The following is a 22,636-nucleotide window of genomic DNA, read 5'->3' as shown; positions in this document are numbered from 1 at the left end:
AAAATATATTCAAAATTAACAAACTATTTACATTAAACAAACTTACAATCGACAACTTACAATTTAGTTTTTCAACGCCTGCAACTCCTCAATGCCAATATACCTTCGGCGGGCTTAGCGAGGTCCTATCAATTAATTAAATAAATTCAGAGACGAACCAGCCCAAGGCTGAAAGTCTCTTTAATAAAGAAAAAAAAAATAAAATTAAATAAAAGACACTGAAAACATGTCACCTTTACATAATATTTAACTTACGGTAATTGAACAGTAATACACTAAATGAAAACATATCAGCTTCCCGCGGTACAACAGTGGCGAACAATCTATGATTTCACAATATTTAAAAAGCTACAAATAAACTAATAAACTACAAATTACACAACTTACTAGGTACAATAATCGGCACAAAACATAATTCACAACAACAAAAACACATCTATCGCGATGGAGTCTATACTCTCCTCTTTCCAGGCCAGCTGCTGGGGTAAACAAACAAAGTAGTGTGAAAGCGATGGCCGTGTTCAGCTTATCTCACTCACTATCGCACCTCTGTGTGAATACATTGCCTCACTGCTACAGCGACGGTAAGAAACGTCAAAAACGGGCGCATCAAAGAGGCGCGTTCACGGTAGTTATGCTACCGCAACCCTTTCAGGCCTGACTGCAACGGTAACATTCCCCCGCCCGTAAACCCTGTGACTGGTTCCATCAGGAACAGTACGGGGATTACTCCTTCGAAGTGACCTCCAGAACGGCTAGCTTCGCTACCGGTCTGACCTTCTCGCATCTGCTTGTCTGAACGGACGCTGAACGGACTCTTCCGTCACTCCCAACGAACACCTTCTTCACCACGCCTCGCTCCCAGACGTTTCGTTTCTCTCCTCCATCTGCCACGAACACCAAATCTCCAACCGCTACTTGTCGCTGATCCACGAACCATTTAGACCTCTTGTTTAACATCGGCAGGTATTCCCTCTTCCAACGATCCCAGAATCCATCCGCTAAGAACTGTGCGCGATGGTAGCTAGTACGCAACGTGTTGGCCAGGTCAACCGGATTCCTCGACGGCAGACACTCGACCGATGAACGACCACGCAAAAAGTGGTTCGGCGTCAACGCTTCCTTGTCTTCCTTCACGTTAGTGGACACGTAGGTGAGTGGACGAGAGTTAATCAGGTTCTCCGCCTCGATCAGTGCCGTCTGCAGGATCTCGTCCGTCAGCTTCCGACCATCTGTGAACGTTTTGAGCGCCTCTTTCACCGAGTGCACCATTCTCTCCCACGCACCTCCCATGTGTGGGGCAGCCGGTGGGTTAAAAGTCCAACGAGTCCTCGCACCGGTAAAGGTATCCGCACATGCTAGATTTATTTCCCTCAGCAGATGTTCCCGCGCGTTCAAGTTTTTCACGTACTGTGCGGAGCAAGGCGAACAGGTCGAGCCAAAGATAACCACATCCAGGCATGGAAAATCATTTGCATTCATTTCGTGCATTCATTTACATTCATTTGCCTCTATCTTTTTTCTTCAACAGCATTCCGCAAAATGATGTATAGAGCTTTTGTAGGTTTTGTTATTAACTACAACTTTTGTTAACAAGTCAAATCCGTATCTCTTATGCATGACGAACCAGATTGAACAGAATCCACTACTGTTTTTCAGTGAATATATTTTACATTCACTGAAAAACAGTAACAAGTTCTGCCCGCTCTAGTTCGTGATGCATAAGAGGTACAGATTTAAAATATGAACAAAAAGTGTAGCTAATAAAAAAAACCTATAAAAGCTCTTTACATCATTTTGCAGAATGTTGTTGATGAAAAAAGTTAGAGGCAAATGAATGTAAATGAATGTATGAAATGAATGCAAATGATTTTCCATGCCTGACCACATCCATCACGTACGTTTCCACCGCTCCGTTCGGACCCACGAATAGGAACCGTTGTGCCTGACGGTCTTCTGCACGAACCCATGCTTGATGAAACATTTCCCTAATGTCACCTCCAAACGCCACGTTTCTCTCGCGGAATCCACTTATAACAGCTGGTCACAAAACTAAAAAAAAAGTGCAAATGCTTTAATTTCAGTTAAACATATTAATAACGAATTGACTCTTGAATCCTCAGTATTTGTTTTAAAAATATAAAATTTGAAAAACATTCATTGCTGTAAAAATTATTTAGAATATACTTTTAAAAACTATCAATGTTACCCCGTTTTACGATATATCCCATAGATTGCATTTTATAAATTAATGCTGATGTTAAGTAACGTAGTTTGGTTCGGTTGCACTTGGGATTCGAAATACCAGCACTGCATTTAAAAAATACTTAAGGCATCTGTTAGAGAACCACCCTAACAAGAAAATACTCGTGCACTAGATTTAGCATATAATTGAATTTCCGTTTTCTGTATCACACTCGATCATTATATACACACACACAACACATTCGATCATTACATACACCAACACACATTAGATAAGCTTATTACTGCTTTCGGTTATCGAAGCAGTGATCGATCGGAAAGGCCTTTTGCTAATCCGTTTCACATGTTGATTCTCCCAGCAGAGATCAGATCTCTGTGCTGGACCAACAGATCAGTCGAAATATACATCTCAATCCAAACGTACCTACATACACGTCGTCCGCTTCTATCTTACGATAACCGGGAGAGTGAAATAAAACTTAATTCGTATCGTTTTTGAACCGCGCGTTTTTCCTATTGCTCTCGCGCCTTTGTCGACCCCGCTTAAACATTTTATGGTCCTTCGAGCCGGATGTGTGCGATTTAATACGGATAATCGCGGACAGTTTTTTGGTAAACAATTGTCGCTGTCGGTAAATGCGAAAATTTGCCTATCGTGTGGCTCTCGAACCCTTCGCCGCGTGTGAAGTGTGGAGAACATTTTTTTTACCTGTAATAAGAAACGAATATTGTGCGTAAAGTGAACTGTCGTTTCTAATTAATTGCGCTGAAAATCATTCCGGCTGCAAGTGATAGAAAGGAATTTCTTCAAACATTGTGGAACCTCGTGGCAGAAGGCAAGGCTTGGCAAGGGTCTGCATTGTCCTGAGTGGACAAAGGAACCTAATCTATTTGATCGTCGGACAAGGTCATCGGTAGTATTAATTACTATAAGCACGTGAATACTGCATGCAAATTGGTATTGAGAAAACGTAAGATAAATTTGGAGCTTTCTGCGAAGTTAAGAGTGATTCAATAAATTGATCGATTTTGCAACACTCGATCGATCGTCACTGCTGCTTTCATCCAAGCTTAGTGTAGGTTGCGTTGTGGGCTCTGGTAGTGAGAGATTCGCATTTTTGAATATCATTTGGGCTTGGTTGGTCGCTGTGGAAGATGGCACCGGGATTGAGGACACTTTGTCACCAAGAGCGGTTCTATTTGGACACGTTGGCCAACGCAAAGCAATTTGTTTCTGGTTACGACGCAGAGCAACCCAGAGGGCAACTAACAGGATGGAAGCAACGGATTGATGGCTTGGATGAGAAATTTCATGCCAATCGCCTGGCCATTGAATTATCGTTCGACGATGAAGATGAAGATGAGCAGGAAGAAGATGAAGTTAAGGTTGCAGAAAAGGAAGCGGAGAAGGTTGTCGCTCAAGAAAGCAATCGGCTTATTCGGCAGAAATTGTCGATTACATTTTGGTCTACAGCTTCTTGGCTAACGAAATTAAAAAGCATGCATCGTGTTCCCAACCTAACCTCAACCAACATCCACCTATTCAGTCGCGGGTCAATCTGCCTGATGTGAAACTGCGAAGTTTTGATGGCACCATTTCTGAATGGATCACTTTTTCGATTCATTCAAATCGCTTATCGACTCCAATGCTGATTTGTCGCAATTCGACAAATTTTCCTACCTTATGGCGTCCCTGACGAAAGACGCGAGGAAGGTGATCGATGATATAGAGCTTACAGCTGCCAATTATCCTGTCGCCGGCAGCTGCTTGAAAATAGGTTTGATAATAAGAAGCTTATCTTCAAGACACACATGGACGCAGGCGTGTCCGAAAAAAGTTTTGGCCACTTTGAATCCGTAACCTGGCTCGGAAGGTGGTGCATTCCTGTGTGAATTGCTACCGCTGCAACCTCGAGCAGTTAATGGGTGATCTCCCACCTGAGCGATTCACGCCAACGCTGCCATTCCTCAACACTGGAGTTGACCTGTGCGGACCGTTCCAGTACCGCAAGTCACCACGAGCATCAGCGGTCAAATGCTACGTAGCTATTTCCGTGTGCCTTGTCACAAAAGCCGAGACAAAAGCTACCCACGTAGAGCTCGTCTACGAACTCAGCACGACCGCGTTCCTAGCTGCACTTCATCGATTTACCGCTCGCAGAGGGACGCCGAAGCTCATCGAATGCGATAACGCCAAGAACTTCAAGGGAGCAGCGAAAGAATTGGCAAAACTACGAAGGCAATTCTACGACCAACAACACCAAGCAGCAGCGATCAACCACTGTGCAGACGACGGCATTGCGTTCAAATTCATCCCGCCCCGCAGCCCGAACTTTGGTGGCTTGTGGTAGGCGGCAGTTAAATCCTTCAAGAAGCACTTGCGGGCCACCATCGGGAATTCTGTGCTCTCCCAGGATGAATTCATTACTCTGCTGGCTCGTATCGAAGCTTGCCTAAATTGCAGACCGTTAACTCAACTCTCTGCTGATCCTAACGATCTGGAAGTCCTTACTCCTGGTCACTTTTTAATACATCGACCACTTACCTCATTTCCTGAACCCGACCTGTCCGAGATCCCAAGAAACCGCCTCGACCGTTGGCAGGAGAACAACGAACTGCTTCGACGCATTTGGAAGCGTTGGACCACCGATTATCGCTCTGTCCTACACCCACGCACGAAATGGACTCAACAGCGGGATAACATCGACGTCGGCATTCTAGTGCTGCTCAAGGAGGACAACCTTCCACTCCTGAAGTGGAAGTACGGCCGAATCACCCGTGTCTACCGTGGCGAGGATAACAACATCCGTTTAGTCGTCGTGCGGACGGCCGACGGGGAGTACACACGGTCCATCTCCAAGATATGCGTCCTGCCGATACGCCAACCCACAACCGACGTTGCTAGTCCGGCCAACCCAAACTCAGAGTAATGATTATTCCATCGCATCGCTACGGCGTTGCGCAACGGGAGGCCTGCGGGCCTCCAACCCTGTAAGTTAATATTTAATTGAATTTTCAAAAAAACTTAAGAATTTTACATCCTCCGACATGTCCTGGTTCATCGATGGCTACTCAATCCAAGTATGCCCAACGCTGAAGAATACCGAGCTACAACCCTGTAAAACTACCTGCAACCCGAAGAAGAACGGTCCTGTGAGGAATCCCGTGACGTCATCCGAGCTGAGTTGGAATACGATTAATCGTGGGAGAAAAACAGCTGATCATCAAAACAACAACAACCAGATGAGAAGTAGCAGACCAAACAAACACGAGGATACCCAATCGTTTACCAGTACCGAAGACCGAAGCGAACCGAAGCAGTCGATGATATCGTGTTCCTTAGTTGAAAGGCGACGCTTTCAATGGGGGCCGGCATAGCTTAGAGCACCACCCTAACAAGAAAATACTCGTGCACTAGATTTAGCATACAATTGAATTTTCGTCCTCTGTATCACACTACACATTTGATCATTACATACAGCAACACACATTAGATAAGCTTATCACTGCTTTCGGCTATCGCAGTGATCGATCGGAAAGGCCTTTTGCTAATCCGTTTCACATGTTGATTCTCCTAGCAGAGATCAGATATCTGTGCTGGACCAACAGATCAGTCGAAATATACATCTCAATCCAAACGTACCTACATAAACGTCGTCCGCTTCTATCTCACGATAACCGAGAGAGTGAAATAAATCTTAATTCGTATCGTTTTTGAACCGCGCGTTTTTCCTATTGCTAACGGAAATAAGCAGTCTGGAGTCCTTTTTTGATTGGGTCGTATGTAACAAATGTAAACAAATTGACATTTTAATGCTACCAGACACTATTCTGCTTACTCTTACTATAGGTAAAATTTGCTCCCGCTACCTCATTTCTGTTTCATTTTATCGTCAAAAAACTATTCATCGTATGTGCCAACTGACTAAAACATAGCTCAATTTTACATACGACACCTAACTTCTATGGGGGAGTCAATCGTCGTATGTAACAAATCTGACAGAAGCGTAAAAACTGTACATAAGACCTGTTGTTTTTTCCTACTAAAAGTGCAAATTTTGCAAATATTCAATGTTAAACGGTTGTGGGTGGTCTATAAAAAGATAAATACGTTTTTAAATACTCATAATAACACATTTTTAAAACGCTAAAAAGCGCACGGTCGAATGTAAAAACACGGCATGCAAAAGGTCATATAATATTGATTGGTTTAAAAACGATTGATTTTCAACAGAAATGCTTTCAATACCTTACTCAGTTGATAGCAACACTCCTGAGATGTTAGTTAAAGGGAATTTTGAAAGAATTATCCTTCTCATTGAAAATAGAAACAATTTTTTGTTCACCAAAACAAAACACCCCGTCTCTCTAATTGACATAAATGTTACATACGACTACGAAGGACTCCAGTAGTGTTCGATTGCCACCGATTCTCGCGCCTTTGTCGACCCTGTTTAAACAGCATCCATGAGAATAATTGTTATTACTTCTTCTTCTTGTTTGCATTTCAAGCTTATAGCTTAGCGCATATTAGCTTATTGCGCGCTCTCAACTTATTGTTCTAAATGCACTTCCACAGTTATTAATTGAGAGCTTTCGATGCCAATACCAATGCATGAATTTGTATATTGTGTGGCAAGCACAATGATACTCTATATGCCCAGGGAAGTCGAGAAAATTTCCAACCCGAAAGATTCCCTCGACCGGACCGGGAATCGTCTCCGGCTTGGTAATACCGTGCCTTAACTGACTAGGCTATGCGGCTCCTATTAAACGTTACAGAAATTTACTTTCTTACTGTCACTGTTTCTTCACTACATTGAATAGGGCGTATCTATATCTTCATAGCATTTCATAGCAAATAATGTATACCTACAGGCAGGCTTGTGGTCGTACCTACACGGTAAGGTAAGAGGGGCATAGTGAACAGGTGGAGCATAGTGAGCATCCCGTGCACCAGCTTGGACTTCCGGCCGTACGGAACAAATTGGTTGGTAGTATGAACGTACTACCAGTTGATTTGTTTCATGCAGCTGGAGATTCAGAGTCAAACTGCGGGATGATCACTATGCCCCACCTGTTCACTATGCCCCTCCTCCCCCTACCTGCTTTGTACTAACATCGTAAACGGGAAGTAATATATATTTTCTATCCTGATGAATGTGGGCGTCTTAGTGGAATACCTGTATAATGAGAGAGAGAAGGATTAGTATTTTCCATTTAATTCCACTACTTTATTTGCTTATCCTTGACAGATACGCGTATTTCGTCTACAATGTGCAGACTTCTTCAGTGTCGAGTATTAGTACAAGACACTGAAGAAGTCTGCACATTGTAGACGAAATACGCGTATCTGTCAAAGATAAGCAAATAAAGTAGTGGAATTAAATGGAAAATACTAATCCTTCTCTCTCTCATTATATATTTTCTAGGTAAATTTCGTGACATTGAAACTGGTTTTCTCACTCGTCAGAAATATCTTGTTTGCGATTTACGTGATTTGATATATCGATACCCATATTTACCATAACATGTCCCGTCCATATCTCCGAAACTACTTGACCCTTCCTTAATAATCCCCTAGGGGGCCTAGGGGGGAAACGGCTTTTAATCATTAGTAATATTGGAGTTAATTTTGAGTTACTCTGAATAACTCGAGTTCCTCATTATTGAATGCACGGTAACACAGTAGCCTGTTTTTGTACGTGTTTGTTTCCCAAATGTCACCGTCAGATGTTTGACGCCGGGACGGGACTTGACAATCGAGCTTCTCACTCTTCTTAATGTTTTTGAAGAATGCCCTTCGAAAACTTGTGCGTGTTGTTTGACGGAGTTGACCAAGGATCGAGGGGCAATTCACTGCTCTCAAGAATGAATCGAAAATACGTTTATGAAAAAAATACACAAAAATTCATCATTACTCGTCATTACTAAAAAAAATGCAAAAAAAATACAAAATTCGGAAAAAAATACAAAAATATTCGACGAATAATAAAAATACACGATAATTCGTCATTTGGACGAAAAAATCGAAAATATGTACAATAAAAATGCTGAATTCGAACAAAATGCGTAAATTTATTATTTTGTATTTTAATCCGAGCTCGAATCACAAAACAATGCATTAATGAGTAGAATTTCGCCCATTTTTAAGAAAAGTGCCTTAAATCATTTATTAAATAAAAAAAAAACATTTTGAGTAGTTGTGAGCCACAAATAAGTAACGATTATTCATTAATGCGTAACAGATGCTTATTAATGCGTAATGAGCGAGGTAAGGGGCTGTTCATAAACTACGTAGACAATTTAGGGGGGGTATGGCAATTATCCGCGGCCCATACAAATTTTAAAAATTTTGTCTGGACAATTGTCTACGCAGGGTTTGGGGGCGGAGAAACCTAAAAAAACTGTCTATGTAGTTAATGAACAGTTCCTAATGAGTTAATGAGTTAAGCCTCTTTTCTTTAAAATGGGTGAAATTCTACTCATCAGTGGGTATTTTAAAGTTAGCGTGTGTTGTGCATTTGTCAAACAAAACGTCAACATTGTGAGTTTGATCCGTTTGATCCTCGGTTCGAGTGGTAAACATAAACACTGAAATGGCAGAATACACTTATAACTGATTTCCAATACATTAATGCATAAAAATACACTTTTATTTTTATAATACACAAAAAAATACATATATTCAAAAAATACAAAAAAATACATTATTACACAAAATACACGTTCATTCGATAAAAAATACTTCAATACGTTCATCAATGCGTTGGCCTGAATCGAAAATACACAAGTGAATCGCCCCTCGCCAAGGATGCCAGGAATGTAAAATATTTTTTCTATATAATTTGGATTTTATTTGGAGTTTCTACCGCAGTTTAGCAGCTTGTACATCATTTTGCTCAAAACAATAAAATCAACCATAAACAAACCACAATATCCATCGCTTTAAATACGCAGTGCACTAATTTTTTCAACTTTCCTTTTGCAAATATAAACAATTGACAATACCATTGACGTCAACATTGATTCCGGCATCACTGCCAGCCAGATTGATGCGATCCCTTTGTCCTTTTTATTCCACGATTGCTACTGTCAAATCGACCAATCAGAAACTGGCTCGGATTTGACAGCAAATTGGCTCGAAATCGCTACTCGATTGTCAAGTCCCGTCCCAGGTTTGACGAAGCAAACATTTCAGTAGTCTCAAACCCACCATCATCCATTGACGTTGTTGCGACAGATTTTCTCGGAGTTCTTCCAGTAATAAACCACTCAGCAATTAGTGTGTATCAGCTTAAAGCTGAAATTAGTTTCATTTTAGGATAGGTTTTCTAATAAATTTTAGGCTTTCTACTCACAATTCTGTCTCCGTTTATGGTTTTTTTAACTAGTCGCAACAGAGTACTATTAATTATAATATCTAGCCTGTAATTTAATTTCTGCGTTTAGTTATATAACAGTTAAGTATTTTATAAATAATTTACCTCATAAATTCAAATTATTTCACTGTAATTTTACGATATAAATCCGAAGTTTTTCAAGCAACACTATCATTAGTTATCGAATCAGTTTTGTTTATGTTCTTTTTAATCTCGTATCGCATATCAATGATTCTCATTGTCCCTCTTTCTATATTACTCATCTCATCGCATTTGACGGCTTGTGCTTCCCGCATCGACCGTTTGATGTGATGTGGCGTGTTAGCTACCATTACTGGTAACCGGTACAAGGGGCTGTTGCGGCGAATATCCTCCCCCGCGTGTCGCCATAGCTTCCGGTTTGGCGTCACCAGAATTCTCCACGTCCAGCAAAGCCAGTTTTGCTGCAGGTCTCTTCAGAATCCCTCTTGATGTCAGTACTTCTGCCCGGCAAACCACTCCATCCTTGCCTGGGATCAGTGATGCAAAATATCATGACACTCACGTGACACTCGTCTTCGCATCAACCGACTATCGCTGACAGATCGTTTTGTCACGCAGTGAGAGTTAAAGCCATGGCAAACAACAATCACCAGTAATGGCCGCTGCTCACAAGCAAAACGTTACACTCGCTGCTGATAGTGAAAAGCACAACGAAAACAGTGAAGACTTCTGCAGTACGATCATGAGAAAAAGCGAAACGACAGAAGAAAATGAAAACAATGCCTGTGCATTCCAAGTTCGTCTCGGCAGGCGCGAGTGTGTGAGTTACAAACAAAGCAGGCAACATTAAACAGAAGCTGTTGGACTCACTCACCAACACACTCACATAAGCAAGCAAAGCAGCAACTGCTTCAAAACGAGCACAGATGAGTGTCGTGATTGTCAGGAATGACCAGATCGATGATGGATCACAACATAAGACGACATTCACCAGTTCCTTTTTACTCCTTTCGTCAACTTGATGGATGATTACGGAGAGAGCTTCGACGAGCACATTGATAGGAATGTACAAAGCGTTACTACCATCAGCTGTTTGATGATGGTGATCTAGGGGAGTCTCACTTTTAGAATGCCCATTGAATATGCATTCAATTTAAATCAAATGCATTTAATTTCCATCGTTTGCATCAACCTGTGGGATGTGAACATCAAAACAAAGGATGCGATTTTTCGGTGACACCTATATATACATACATGCATCGAGGCGAAGATAAACAAACACAACATGGAAAGAAAACTCGGAGTAGAGAATTCATGAAAATCTCCCGCGAACGCGAGACAACTCCGTCGAAATTCCGTAGAACCTCCGTTGACGGCATCGGAAATCTCCACCGGCATCATGCGGAAGCTCATCCTCCTAAAACACGAGAAAATACCGTATATTTCCTGAAACTACCGTTGGCAGCACCGAAAATCCCCACCGTGAATGCGAGAAAACTCCGTCGAATCTGTAATATCCGCTGGCAGCATCATAAATCGCCACCGCAACCGTATAGAACCTCGTCCACCAAGATCGCAAGAAAACGCCATCGAAATTTCACATCTTTTAACGGGCCATATTTTATGTAATTGTAATTTATTTATTTGTCAACTTCATCAGACTTAATGCCCCAATGTGATTTATTTAGTCAAACCGAGTCAAACGTAATCCTGGTGGATGAACCCTTTATCAGAATAAGACAAAGTTCCTAGAACCTTCGTTGGCAGCAGCTAGAATCGTCTTCGAAATCATGCAGAATGTACTTCGCCTAGAAGACAAGAAAAATCCGTTGAAACTTCCAGGAACTCCCGCTGGCAGCATCATCGAAATCACGCGGAACTTCGTCCATCAATAACGCAAGAAAATGCCGTCGATATTCCCTGGAACTTCAGTATGCAGCATCCAATCTCTTGACTGGTATCGTGCAGAACCTCTTTCGCCGATAATGCGTTGAAACTTCATCGAAAGTCTCTGGGAACCTCCGTTGGCAGCATCTGAATTTTTGAGGGGAGTGTTGAAGGCTAGGTTGAAGGAGTTTTCATATGTTCACGGCGAAGAGGGTTCCGAGAGATTTCGGTGGAGATTTTCGGTGCTGCCAGAGGAGGTTCCAGTAAGCTTCGACAGAGTTTTCTCGCTTTTGGTAGAGATCCCAGTGGATGATGCTGCCACCAGAAATTTCGACGGATTTTTTTCCGCGTTCTCGGTCGAGGAGCTTCTGAAATAATTTTCTCAAGTCAGGAGTGTGGATTAGAGCGAACCAAAGTGAACAACAAAACAGGACAAAACCCTTCATGTATACATGCATGTATTGTTGAGAGGTGTCACTTAGAGCTACACACAGCAAAAAATGCACTGGGAAAATGCATTTATTTATTTTTTCTTATAATAAATGCACCTCAAGTGATCTACCCCTAGATGATGATTGTGATAGGTCGCAACTCTGCCTGGGATCACCCGAACTACTCGTCCTCTCTTCCAACAGTTCCTTACGTTCTCGTCTGCCACGAATACTAGTTTGCCTTCTTTGACTGGTCTTACATCCCGAAACCACGCCGAGTGATGGTTGGCAGGTACTCCACTATCCAGCGACGCCAAAAGTTATCCAGCGTATATTGCACCAGATTCCAGCTATTCCGCAAGGCCATTCCATCGTCCGTCAGGGTTTTCTCAGTTTCACGAACTCCGTTGGAGCTTAACATCAAAAAATGATTTGGAGTCAAGGATTCGTGATCAGCCGTTTCCAAGGGGATGTAGGTAAGCGGTCACGAGTTAACCATACTCTCCGCTTCTGCTAACACGGTTGCTAGTGATTCCTCATCCAGCTTCCGGACTGCTGGAATCGATCATAGAGCAGATTTTACGGCCCGAACCATACTTTCCCAGCAACCACCCATGTGAGGGGCGGAAGGTGGGTTAAAACGCCACTGAGTTTCCGCATTTGTGAACGTGCTGCTCAGTTCGATGTTGATCTTCTTGACCTCGGCCACCAGATCCCGATTCGCTTCGACAAAGTTAGTTCCGTTGTCGGAGTAGATTTCTTGGGGAGAGCCGCGCCGGGCAATGAATCTTCTTATCGCTTTTTTACAGGAATTCGTGGATAGACTGGCGACAACCTCGAGATGAATAGCCCGAACGGTGAGACATGTAAATAAGCAGACCCAGCGCTTCACTGCACTCATTGGGCCGAAAATGTCCACTCCCACGTAGGTGAAGGGGCGTACGAATAGTTTGCCGGTAGCAGTCCCATTTTCGGAATGACAGGCGTCGCTTTGTACACGTGGCACCAAATGCAACGTTTCCTGTTTAGTCGCAGTTGAACCCTCAATTCCGGAACATGGAACTTTTGGCGAACCTCGTTGACTACCATTTCATCATTTGCGTGTCCATATTTGTGATGGTAATAGTCTAACAACTAATCCGTAATGCGGTGGTTCCTGGGTAGAATTATAGGAAACTTCGCATCGTAAGACAATATCTGCTGCAGCGCGACTTCCCACTCGCAGAACTCCGTATTCATCGGCAAACGGTATCAATTTCATAATATCGCTTGATGGATCCAGTAGCTTTCCCAACGCACGTTGGTCACCTCGTTTTTGCTTCACAATAGTCATTTCCTCAGGAAACGCTTCGGATTGTGCTGTCTGCCACAAGATTCCTTTCGCCATCTGCAGTTCTTCACTAGTCAATCCAACCGTGTCAGCTAACTCAGTGCTCGGGGTACGCAGGTTGTTGATGAAATGATACAAGTACGCCATGCAGTGCAGCAATCGTTCAAACTTCGAAAATCTCTCTGCGTCCACCACCGGTTGCACGACGAGATGACTGCAAACGACCGCCGCTCGAAGTTCGTTGTCGCTTTCATCCATATTCCCTTCTTCGTTGGGATCCATCGACCATCCTGCCTCATGTGCATACGGAAATTCTGGTCCCTGGAACCATCGGCTGTCTACGTTGCAAGAAGGGCCTTTCCCCCACTTGGTTGCTTGGTCTGCTACGTTGACCTTGGTTGAAATCGATCTCCACTCATCGACGGTTGATAAACTGAGTATTTCGTCGACTCTGACGGCCACGAATTGGCGATACCTACGCACACCGGATTTTATCCATGAACAGAAAGTCGGAGAGTCGCTCCTAAAGCAAGTTTTATGGATCTTCAGCGTGTCATCACGTTCTATTGTTCTCCGCAAGCGATTTCCCAGCAAAGCTGCCATCAATTCCAATCGCGGTATCGAAAGTCCTCTAAGAGGTGCAACTTTGGTTTTCGATGAAACTAGTGCGACCCTGATATGCCCTTTGTCAACCATGCGGAAGTATCCTACAGCCGTGAAAGCTTGAGTGCTGGCATCGACGGATACGTGTAGGGATTTGTAGCTGTCAGTATCGTATTCCGGAAAATAGCAACGTGGAATGCGTAATCCATCCATCTCCTTGAGTACCGCATGCCATTCCATCCAGCGCTTCGCAATCTCCTCCGGAACCTTGCCGTCCCAATCAGTGTCTGTCCGCAAAACGTCCTGAATCAGAATCTTTCCGTGTATTACGAACGAAGCCACTAAACCCAACGGATCATACATACTCATGACAACTCGTAGCACGAGGGGCACGAACTAGTCTTTCAATACTACACAGCATGCTGTCCAAATATTTAAAATCTTGCCATTACTGCATTAAATACTGTAAATACACTCTTAATTTCAATAAATTCACATTACTTTATATTTAAATTATTTTCAATATAGTTAAATTATTTGTCATTACATAAATTATCGTTCATTATTTGTTAATTACTTTCAATACCGCTAAAAGGATTTCAATTCAATTTATTACTGTCTTCAAGGTATTTAAATTACTACGATGTATTTTAAATATCATACACTCATATCTGGAATTGCGCGCCCCTCGTCGTAGCATTTCTCTCTTCGTAGGAATTGCAGGAGCTTCCACCAGGGTTCGAATTCTTTCGCAAAACTGTAATGAGAATGCGAAGACATCTTCCTCTTGCAACCACACCATTCCTAGCACTCGCTCGTATCCAACCTCCTTATCCGGTAGCATTACTTTTGATGGTTCCCTGTTAGGTTCTCCTAACATCTCCAGCACGCTTTTGTCACTCGACATCCAATTGCGGATATGAAATCCCGCGTGCCTGTGCACCTCGATCACTTCCTTGGGAGTGCGCTGGAGAGCAGGCCGCTCCGAATATTGCCACGTCCAAAACCATGGTGCTCATTGGTAGGTCGGACGAATCTCTATAAGGAAACAACAAAGCGCTGCGGTCCTATTCTCGAAAAAGCATTTGCAGGAACATCTCTTTGACATCGGCTGATACTGCAACTTGGCGTGCCCTGTATGGGAACATTACGGACAATAACGGGGTCAGAAGATCCGGACCTTTCAAAAGCAATGAGTTTAGCGATATGCCTTCAACCTTCGATGTAGCATCCCAGATAACTCTAACTTTCCCAGGCTTCTTCTCATTCTAAACTACTCCGATAGGAAGGAACCAGGTTCGCCGTAGATCAAACCCTTCCAGTTCCTGCATGGTCGCTTAATGTATGTAACCTTTGGATTTGAAATCTGCAATTTGACGACGGACGCTGTCGTACAGATCCGGATTCAGAGCAAAGCGTTTTTCAAGGCATTTAAAACGACGCTCCGCCATTGGTTTGCTGTCCGGAAACTCAATGTAGTCGTACTTCCAAAGCAAACCAGTCTCGTACTTCCCAGTACTGGTACGGCGCGTGGTTTCTTCCAGAATCCTGTATGCCCGTTGCTCTTCTACTCCTTTCACAGCAGGAACAACTGCTACCCTCAGGCTCTCGACATCAAAAAAGTGCCGGACGTAATCGTGGAGATCTACATCCGATGGTCCTGCACATATGTGTAGTTGTTTATGTAGCATACCTGTTTTTGGCTTCCCCAAGCTTCCACATACTGCCCAGCCAATCCTAGTTTTAGTCCCAATTGGCCTATTCAACTTTCCCTCTCGGAGCTTCAGATGGAAACTACTAAGCCCTATCAGTATTCCTGGTACAGCAGATTCGAAGTTCTTCACCGGAAGTTTCCTTAGGTGAGCGAATCTTGATGAGAGTTTCTCGAAGTCCAACGTTTGTTGAGGAAGTCCTAAGTTTGCCACCGTGTACACCTCCGATACCTTGAACCGTTTGTTTCCGCCAGCTTCTGATATCTCCATGTTCACAACCTCCAATCGCCTCCTGTCCATTGAAGATACAACGATTCCACTCTACCCTCGGCACCCAATTCCTCTGCGATCGACCGTTCGACGAGCTTCACTGAGGATCCGTCATCGAGGAAAGCATATGTGTTGACCTGACCTCTATGACCGAACAAGGTAACTGGGAGGATCCAAAAAAGGCTTGATGAGGTAATCTGACGATGTACTGTAACCACCGCACTCGTAGATGCTTCGCCCGATTTCGATTCGACCGGTGACTCGAAGTGCAGTAAACGGTGGTGCCGCTTTGGGCATTCGTTGATCCCGCAAACTTTACCCTTACACGGCCATCGTGCATACGATGTCAGACAACGTGCGCAAAGTTTGTTTGCCTTTACCGACTTCCAACGAGCGTCCAAATCGAGTCTTTTGAAAGCTGCACAATTTCCAATCTGATGGCCGTCAACCTTGCACACCGGACAGAATTTGCTACTTGTACTTGAATACTTCGGCTGTTGCGTTTCTCCTGCCGCTTTTTCCCGATTTCTCGTTGTGGTTGGCTCTTCGCGATGCTTCGATTGTTCCGTTTCCGTTGCCATGTGCGCGTTGATGAACGACTTCTCCTTGAGTGCTGATTGCATCTTTGGCGGAACTTCTAAGGCTACGCTGCAGCCGCAGAAGGTTTTCTGCGTTGGAGTAGCCGCAAATCTCCGTCGAATACTGGTAGCTGCTTATAAAAAGCGGCCAATCTACAGGATCCCCAGAGAAGATTGGCAACTCTTTAGTGACCACTTGCCTGGCTGCCAATTGTTAAGACGATGGTCCATATGTGAGATTCGGTACAAAACGTTGATTCGGAATCCACTGTGGATGAACTTGCGGAAACCCAGGGTCCCCAAAGTTCTCCTGTCGACTACTTGGAAAACCGTCGTTAACAAAGAGCGAAGGAGGTGGTGGACAAGGAGGAGTGTGATGCCGACTGTTCACTGAATTCCTATGTATTCCAGAACTTATGTTTGGGTAAGCTAATGGTGGACTATTATTGCCACTTACCGACGATTGACCTTCGTTACGTGATTGAGCGACATCTTCCAACTGCTGAACTTCGTCACGTGACGCCCAGTAGTCCTTCTCCGCTTTACTTCGCAGACGAATCGCTTTTTACTCCCAAAAAACAAGTGACTACAAGTTGGGAATTCAACTGTTGTTCCGTAGCCCGCAGACGCTGGATCTCACTCTCTAGCTCTGCATTCTGCCTCTGAATTACTGCTTGTTCCCGATTCCGATGCTCGAGTTTAATCCGCAAATCCGCTTCCGATTGACGAATCCGTTGCAATTCTTCGACGTGTTGGTTTTCCAAGTATTTGATGGTGTCCTGAAGCACCGATAGCTGACGACCGCGACTTTCGAGCTGAGTACGCAGACCTTCTTCCGATCCTTGCATCCGCTTCGTTTCCTCGTCGAACTGTGCTTGCAAAACCTTTATCCGGTTAACTGCTCCAACTCTCGCTTACGTCTTACTTCCATCTCCAACTCGTACTTCGTCTTCAGCTCTTGGATATACTCCATACTTCGTAGCAACTCGACTGCATGCTGGTTTCGAAGTTTCCCGGTTTCGGAGCTCCATTTTTCGTATGATGGTATGCCAATACGTTTCGCTTTCGGAACTGTGCCGGTCTTCGAAGTAGCCGCTATACTGTCATTTTCTTCGAGAAGATAGACGAAGGGCTTCAGATCGACGAATGGCATATTGGTTCGATCTTTTCTATCAAGCTTTGCCACGGCCAATCCAAGAGCGCCTTCGATAGAATCCACAATCGACGCTTTGAACGAATCTCATTCGACACCTGATCGTCTTCTTTGGTCTGGAGGTTGGCATTTACCTTCTCAATAACCCTCGTTCGCAATAGTATTTGCCGAACATTTGACGGGAAATCCATGAGAGAGAGAAGGATTAGTATTTTCCATTTAATTCCACTACTTTATTTGCTTATCCTTGACAGATACGCGTATTTTGTCTACAATGTGCAGACTTCTTCAGTGTCTTGTACTAATACAGTCGAGTATTAGTACAAGACACTGAAGAAGTCTGCACATTGTAGACGAAATACGCGTATCTGTCAAGGATAAGCAAATAAAGTAGTGGAATTAAATGGAAAATACTAATCCTTCTCTCTCTCATTATACAGGTATCCCAAGCAACACGGCTTGTCATAAAGAAGTTGAAAATACATTTTAATGACTTACGTAAAGAATTAATAATACTGTAATATACGTCATTAAATACATTTATATAACCTAAAAAGCGCAAGTCGCGGAGCTTATACAACTAAATACTGGTCTTATAACATGTTTTGGAAACATCATAAAAACCGGCGGCAAAAAAAAAACATCAAAAAAGAACTTGAGCATGGGATTCGATCACTGGTCCTTGGCGTGGTAGACTTACTACTTCCTAACTAGACCAACTCCGCTTGATGAGAGGTTTGTTATAAGTATCTATCATGTTCTTGCCAATGGCATGAAAATTATATTCTCGTTCAACACGCTTTCAATCCGTCATAAAGATGTTTTGTTAGCAGCAAAGCGTACATCTAATTGCCAGAGTGTTATTTTAAAGTATTTTCAACTCCTTATAAGACAACCTGCACATTTTCAGTTATATTAATTTATGAGATGTAATAAACAAGTGTTTTCAACTTTCTTTATAACAAACCTTCGAATACCTCATAAGAAACTGTCAATCACTGCGAGAAGAGACAGTCCGGCTCAATGGCGCCGTCAATGTTTACGTCAATCTGGAAAGTTCAGAATCTCTTCAAGAACTTTATAAATTCAACTAAGATTGATTTTGTATACGACAAGTTTTATAGTGGTATTAAAACAGTAAGATGCACGTTTAAATATCATTTAAAGATAAAAGCAAAAGAAAACTATTTTGGAAAATGTTGAATCTAGGAAGTATGAAAAAAAACATCTATAAACCTCATATATAACGTGGGATGTTTTAGACATCACTTATAATACATTTATATAACAAGCCGTTCTAAATATTTTTCAAAAAGATGTTTTATGTGTTACTTGGGATTCCACTAAGACGCCCACATTCATCAGGATTCGGGAAATCCATGTTACTACGGTTGAATTCTTTAAGAATCTGCGGACAGATTTTCTCGGAGTTCTTCCAGCAATAAACCACTCAGCAATTAGTGTGCATCAGCCTAAAGCTAGAAATTAGTTTTATTTTAGGATAGGTTTTCTGGGAGCGACGCCGGCGTAGTGGTTAGAATCCATACCTCTCACGCCAAAGTCACGAGTTCAAATCTCACCCCAGACAAGTCACGAATTACCCAAAAGCGTTAAAGTGACTATAATACAAAAAAAAACAAAAGGATAGGTTTTCTAGTAAATTTTAGGCTTTCTGCTCACAATTCAGTCTCCGTTTATGGTTTTTTTTAACTAGTCACAACAGAGTACTATTAATTATAATATCTAGCCTGTAATTTAATTTCTGCGTTTAGTTATACAACAGTTTAGTATTTTATAAATAATCTACCTCATGAATTCAAATTATTTCACTGTAATTGTACTATATAAATCCAAAGTTTTTCAAACAACACTATCATTAGTTATCTAATCAGTTTTGTTTATGTTCTCCTTAATCTCGTATCGCATATCAATGATTCTCATTGTCCCTCTCTCTATATTCCTCATCTTATCGCATTTGACGGCTTGTGCTTCCCGCATCGTACCTTTTCTGCTAAACCTTACTAAAACGCTGTCCAGACTGGAGAGTTATAACATGTTATAACGGTTGTCAAATAATTGCAACACAGAAACCACCATCAAGATAGCGCTATAACATGTTATAACTCTGTAGTTTGAACGTACTATAAGGCTCTGAACCTTTTGGTGGATTATTTTAGCTTTTGGTAAAAATTTGACAGATGGAAAGTTATCAATTAACCCTGCTATCCGAGTGTGATTACTTCTGACAGACAAGAAGTTAAATTTTGACAATTGTGACTGAGTTCTTCTCGAAAACCGGCCGATCGACAGCACAGGGATTTTCGAGCATAGAAAATAACTTTCGAAATGTCACTTTTAACCATGAGTTAAATTTAACTCGGCAAATGGTTCACAGCCTAAGCAGTTTTCACCTGAATTGAATGCAGACAATCATCATTCAATGATCACCATCAACATGGAGAAGATTGCATTCGTAATAGAAATCCAAGTGTTTTAACCGTTTTAACGCCTCTGAGAAGAGTAAATTAAATTACCATAATATATTTAACAGAGTAATATAAAAATGTTGGTTTTATTCTAGGTAATGCTCCTGGTTATACATAGGTTCAGCCTTTCCATTGAAAATCGATTAAAAATGTTGCAGGCAACCCGTTACTTCTCTAGTATAACATCATGTGGCATTATCACGACTATAGTTTAGCGATACTAAGAAAATAACCTTTGTATTTATTTAAGAATGTCTGATTCACATGTTTTTCTGGAATATTAATTAAAAGAAATTCAATTTTCTAGTAAGTTTGTCACGGAATCGATGGAAAAGAAGCTTTTCAGCGTCTAGTCATATTTGTAAATTCAAAATTTTATGCTCGGTCAATTCAAATAAAGCTTGTAACCTTGCTTCTTCATAAATTCGATCTATGTAATTTGAATTACTGTAGTTTACAGTTACAATTGTATTTCTGGGTGTTTCGACAATGAGTTCACTGTTGATGGCATCTTCTGTGGAGCTGTGAAGAGTCACTTGTTTTTTTATGTTTTGTACTAACGTAAGAACTACACGACACTCACAAAACGTGACGCAAAACAAGACACAACACTTATCGTTCTTACAACGTTAAAATAAATTAAAATTTACCTTTCTGTCGACCGGTTTCGGGCGTGATGCTGCGCATCTACGGGACAATGTTCGACTGATTACTTGCGTCTTGTGAGTCACGAAAAAGTTTTTATTTAATAACTTTTTTCTTCAAAACTGCCCATCTTGGGATGTATGATCAAATTGTAGATAAATGGTATATCTGTAGAAAAAGTTTTAGATTTTTATAAAATGGCGTTTTTAAGAAATCTATTTATATTTTCTTATGAAAGCTCATTTATTTCTCTACAAATCATCCTTTGTAAACATTTTTGTAGGACTTAACATTATTGAGTTATAATTGTTTGATGAAAATAATGAAAAACTAGTTCTGCCTTTTCCAAATGTTGGTCTAGATTTTTTTAAAGAAAATAAGTATGCAAAGTTGCTTAAGTAGACGAAATCTACACGCTCACAAAGTTTCATTAAAATCTGAGAGGGTGCTGCCAACCATTTGTCGAGTTAGCGTGAAATTCGTCTATTGTATGTTCTCCGGTAGCAGATAATTGACCCCGGGCTTCTTGATCGTATCACCTTAACCCAGAGCTGAATGGAGGCATATTTTAAGGGCTGTTCACATTCCACGTTGACAGTTTCTGTGAGATTTTAGACTACCTCCTCTGACTTCTGACTGCACAGACCCAGCCATTACAACCATCCAAACAAATAAAAAAAAAAGCAATATGGATACTCGTAAACCCTCCTTTTCCCTATAAACTGTCCCCGTGCTATGTGGAAAGCCTTTAATTTTGTGTCTAATGTTTATTGATATATGGGATAATAAAGTTAAACAGCATGTATAACTGATTGTGGCGTTTAAAAATAACCTTTCATGTACATAATTCCTACATTTTTACTGCATTGTTTTTCTTCTAATTATTTATTCTAAACATTTATGTTATTACATATTCATAAGGTAAAGACACAAATTTAATATACACTATGCCTTATTTTTTACAGACAAATTGGATAACTCTTTTTCTAGATCGAGATCGTCGTCTATGTCAAGTTTAGAAAATGCTAATTCGGAGGCTGTGACTTGTTTGGCGTTTGCTGATAGCTATATTAAAAAAAGTGGTAAGTGTATTCTTATAAACTGTTTGTATTGATGGTTTTCTTAATCATTTTTCTTTACCTGTTGCAGACCCATCATTAGCCCTTCCAACGATGTGGCTTGGTACTAGTTTAGGAGCAGTATTAACGGTATCGTTGAGTGTACCGGATCAAGAGTCTAGAAAATCAGAAGCTGTGCAGGCTTCGTTGACAGGTAGGTAACTGCTAAGTTATAGACTTCTCTGACGTTAAACGTTGCTCATTTGCTTAAATTATAAGTATAAGTTTGCGTATATGTACACGGTTTTCTTGCACTTATACTTATAATTTACCCAAAGCTCGGCACTTGGGCACTCAGAGTCATTAAAAGAAGTCTATACTACCTATAATCGCATATCAGTCCAATATTTGCTTGGTTTCCTATCCATATGGGACAGCTATACGGTTATGGGCAGTATATTTGTTTGTGTTGGTTTAGTATTATATTATGGTACAATACCAACTGAAACAATGCGTACGATTTTAAAGAAACATCGTTAAAAAACGTAGCATATTTTTGAATTATTTTAGACCCCTTCCTCCCACGTAGCTATAGCGTATTTTCCTTAGACTGCCGTTATATGCATAACTGTCCGATGTTCGATGCACAACTTATGGATCGTTGGACATTTATGCGTATAACGGTAGTATTAATGATCACTCACAACTTTTGACATCCACCCTCTCAAATGCTACGTTATTCACCTAATGTTTCTGAATTTACTCGCCACGTTAAACATCACGTCGTAAAGCAGTAGAAGTTTTCGTTGCGTTTTGAAACATCGCTTATGTTATTTAAAAAAGTTCAATTATCTTTCCGATTTACACATAGCACACTTCCGGGGACTCAGATATCTTAGTCAGTTAAGGTACGG

At 41.6% G+C, this 22,636-nt stretch overlaps 1 protein-coding gene across 8 annotated transcripts in view; it reads left to right on the top strand.

The window, feature by feature from the left end:
• The window catches only part of Tomosyn (syntaxin-binding protein tomosyn), a 235,908-nt gene that overhangs the window by 177,093 nt on the left and 36,179 nt on the right, over positions 1-22,636 (top strand). For all 8 annotated transcript variants that reach the window (XM_065232266.1, XM_065232267.1, XM_065232272.1 and 5 more), the window contains 2 exons: positions 21,630-21,746; positions 21,814-21,936. In XM_065232266.1, coding sequence (XP_065088338.1) covers positions 21,630-21,746; positions 21,814-21,936 — 240 coding nt within the window. The remainder of the gene's footprint in view (positions 1-21,629; positions 21,747-21,813; positions 21,937-22,636) is intronic.

This window comes from Ochlerotatus camptorhynchus, unplaced genomic scaffold, assembly GCF_037179485.1.
Source record: "Ochlerotatus camptorhynchus isolate MF236.1 unplaced genomic scaffold, CSIRO-AGI_Acam_v1.1 ptg000366l, whole genome shotgun sequence".
Classification (NCBI taxonomy): Eukaryota; Metazoa; Arthropoda; class Insecta; order Diptera; family Culicidae; genus Ochlerotatus; species Ochlerotatus camptorhynchus.
This window is presented reverse-complemented; position numbering and strand designations above follow the sequence as displayed.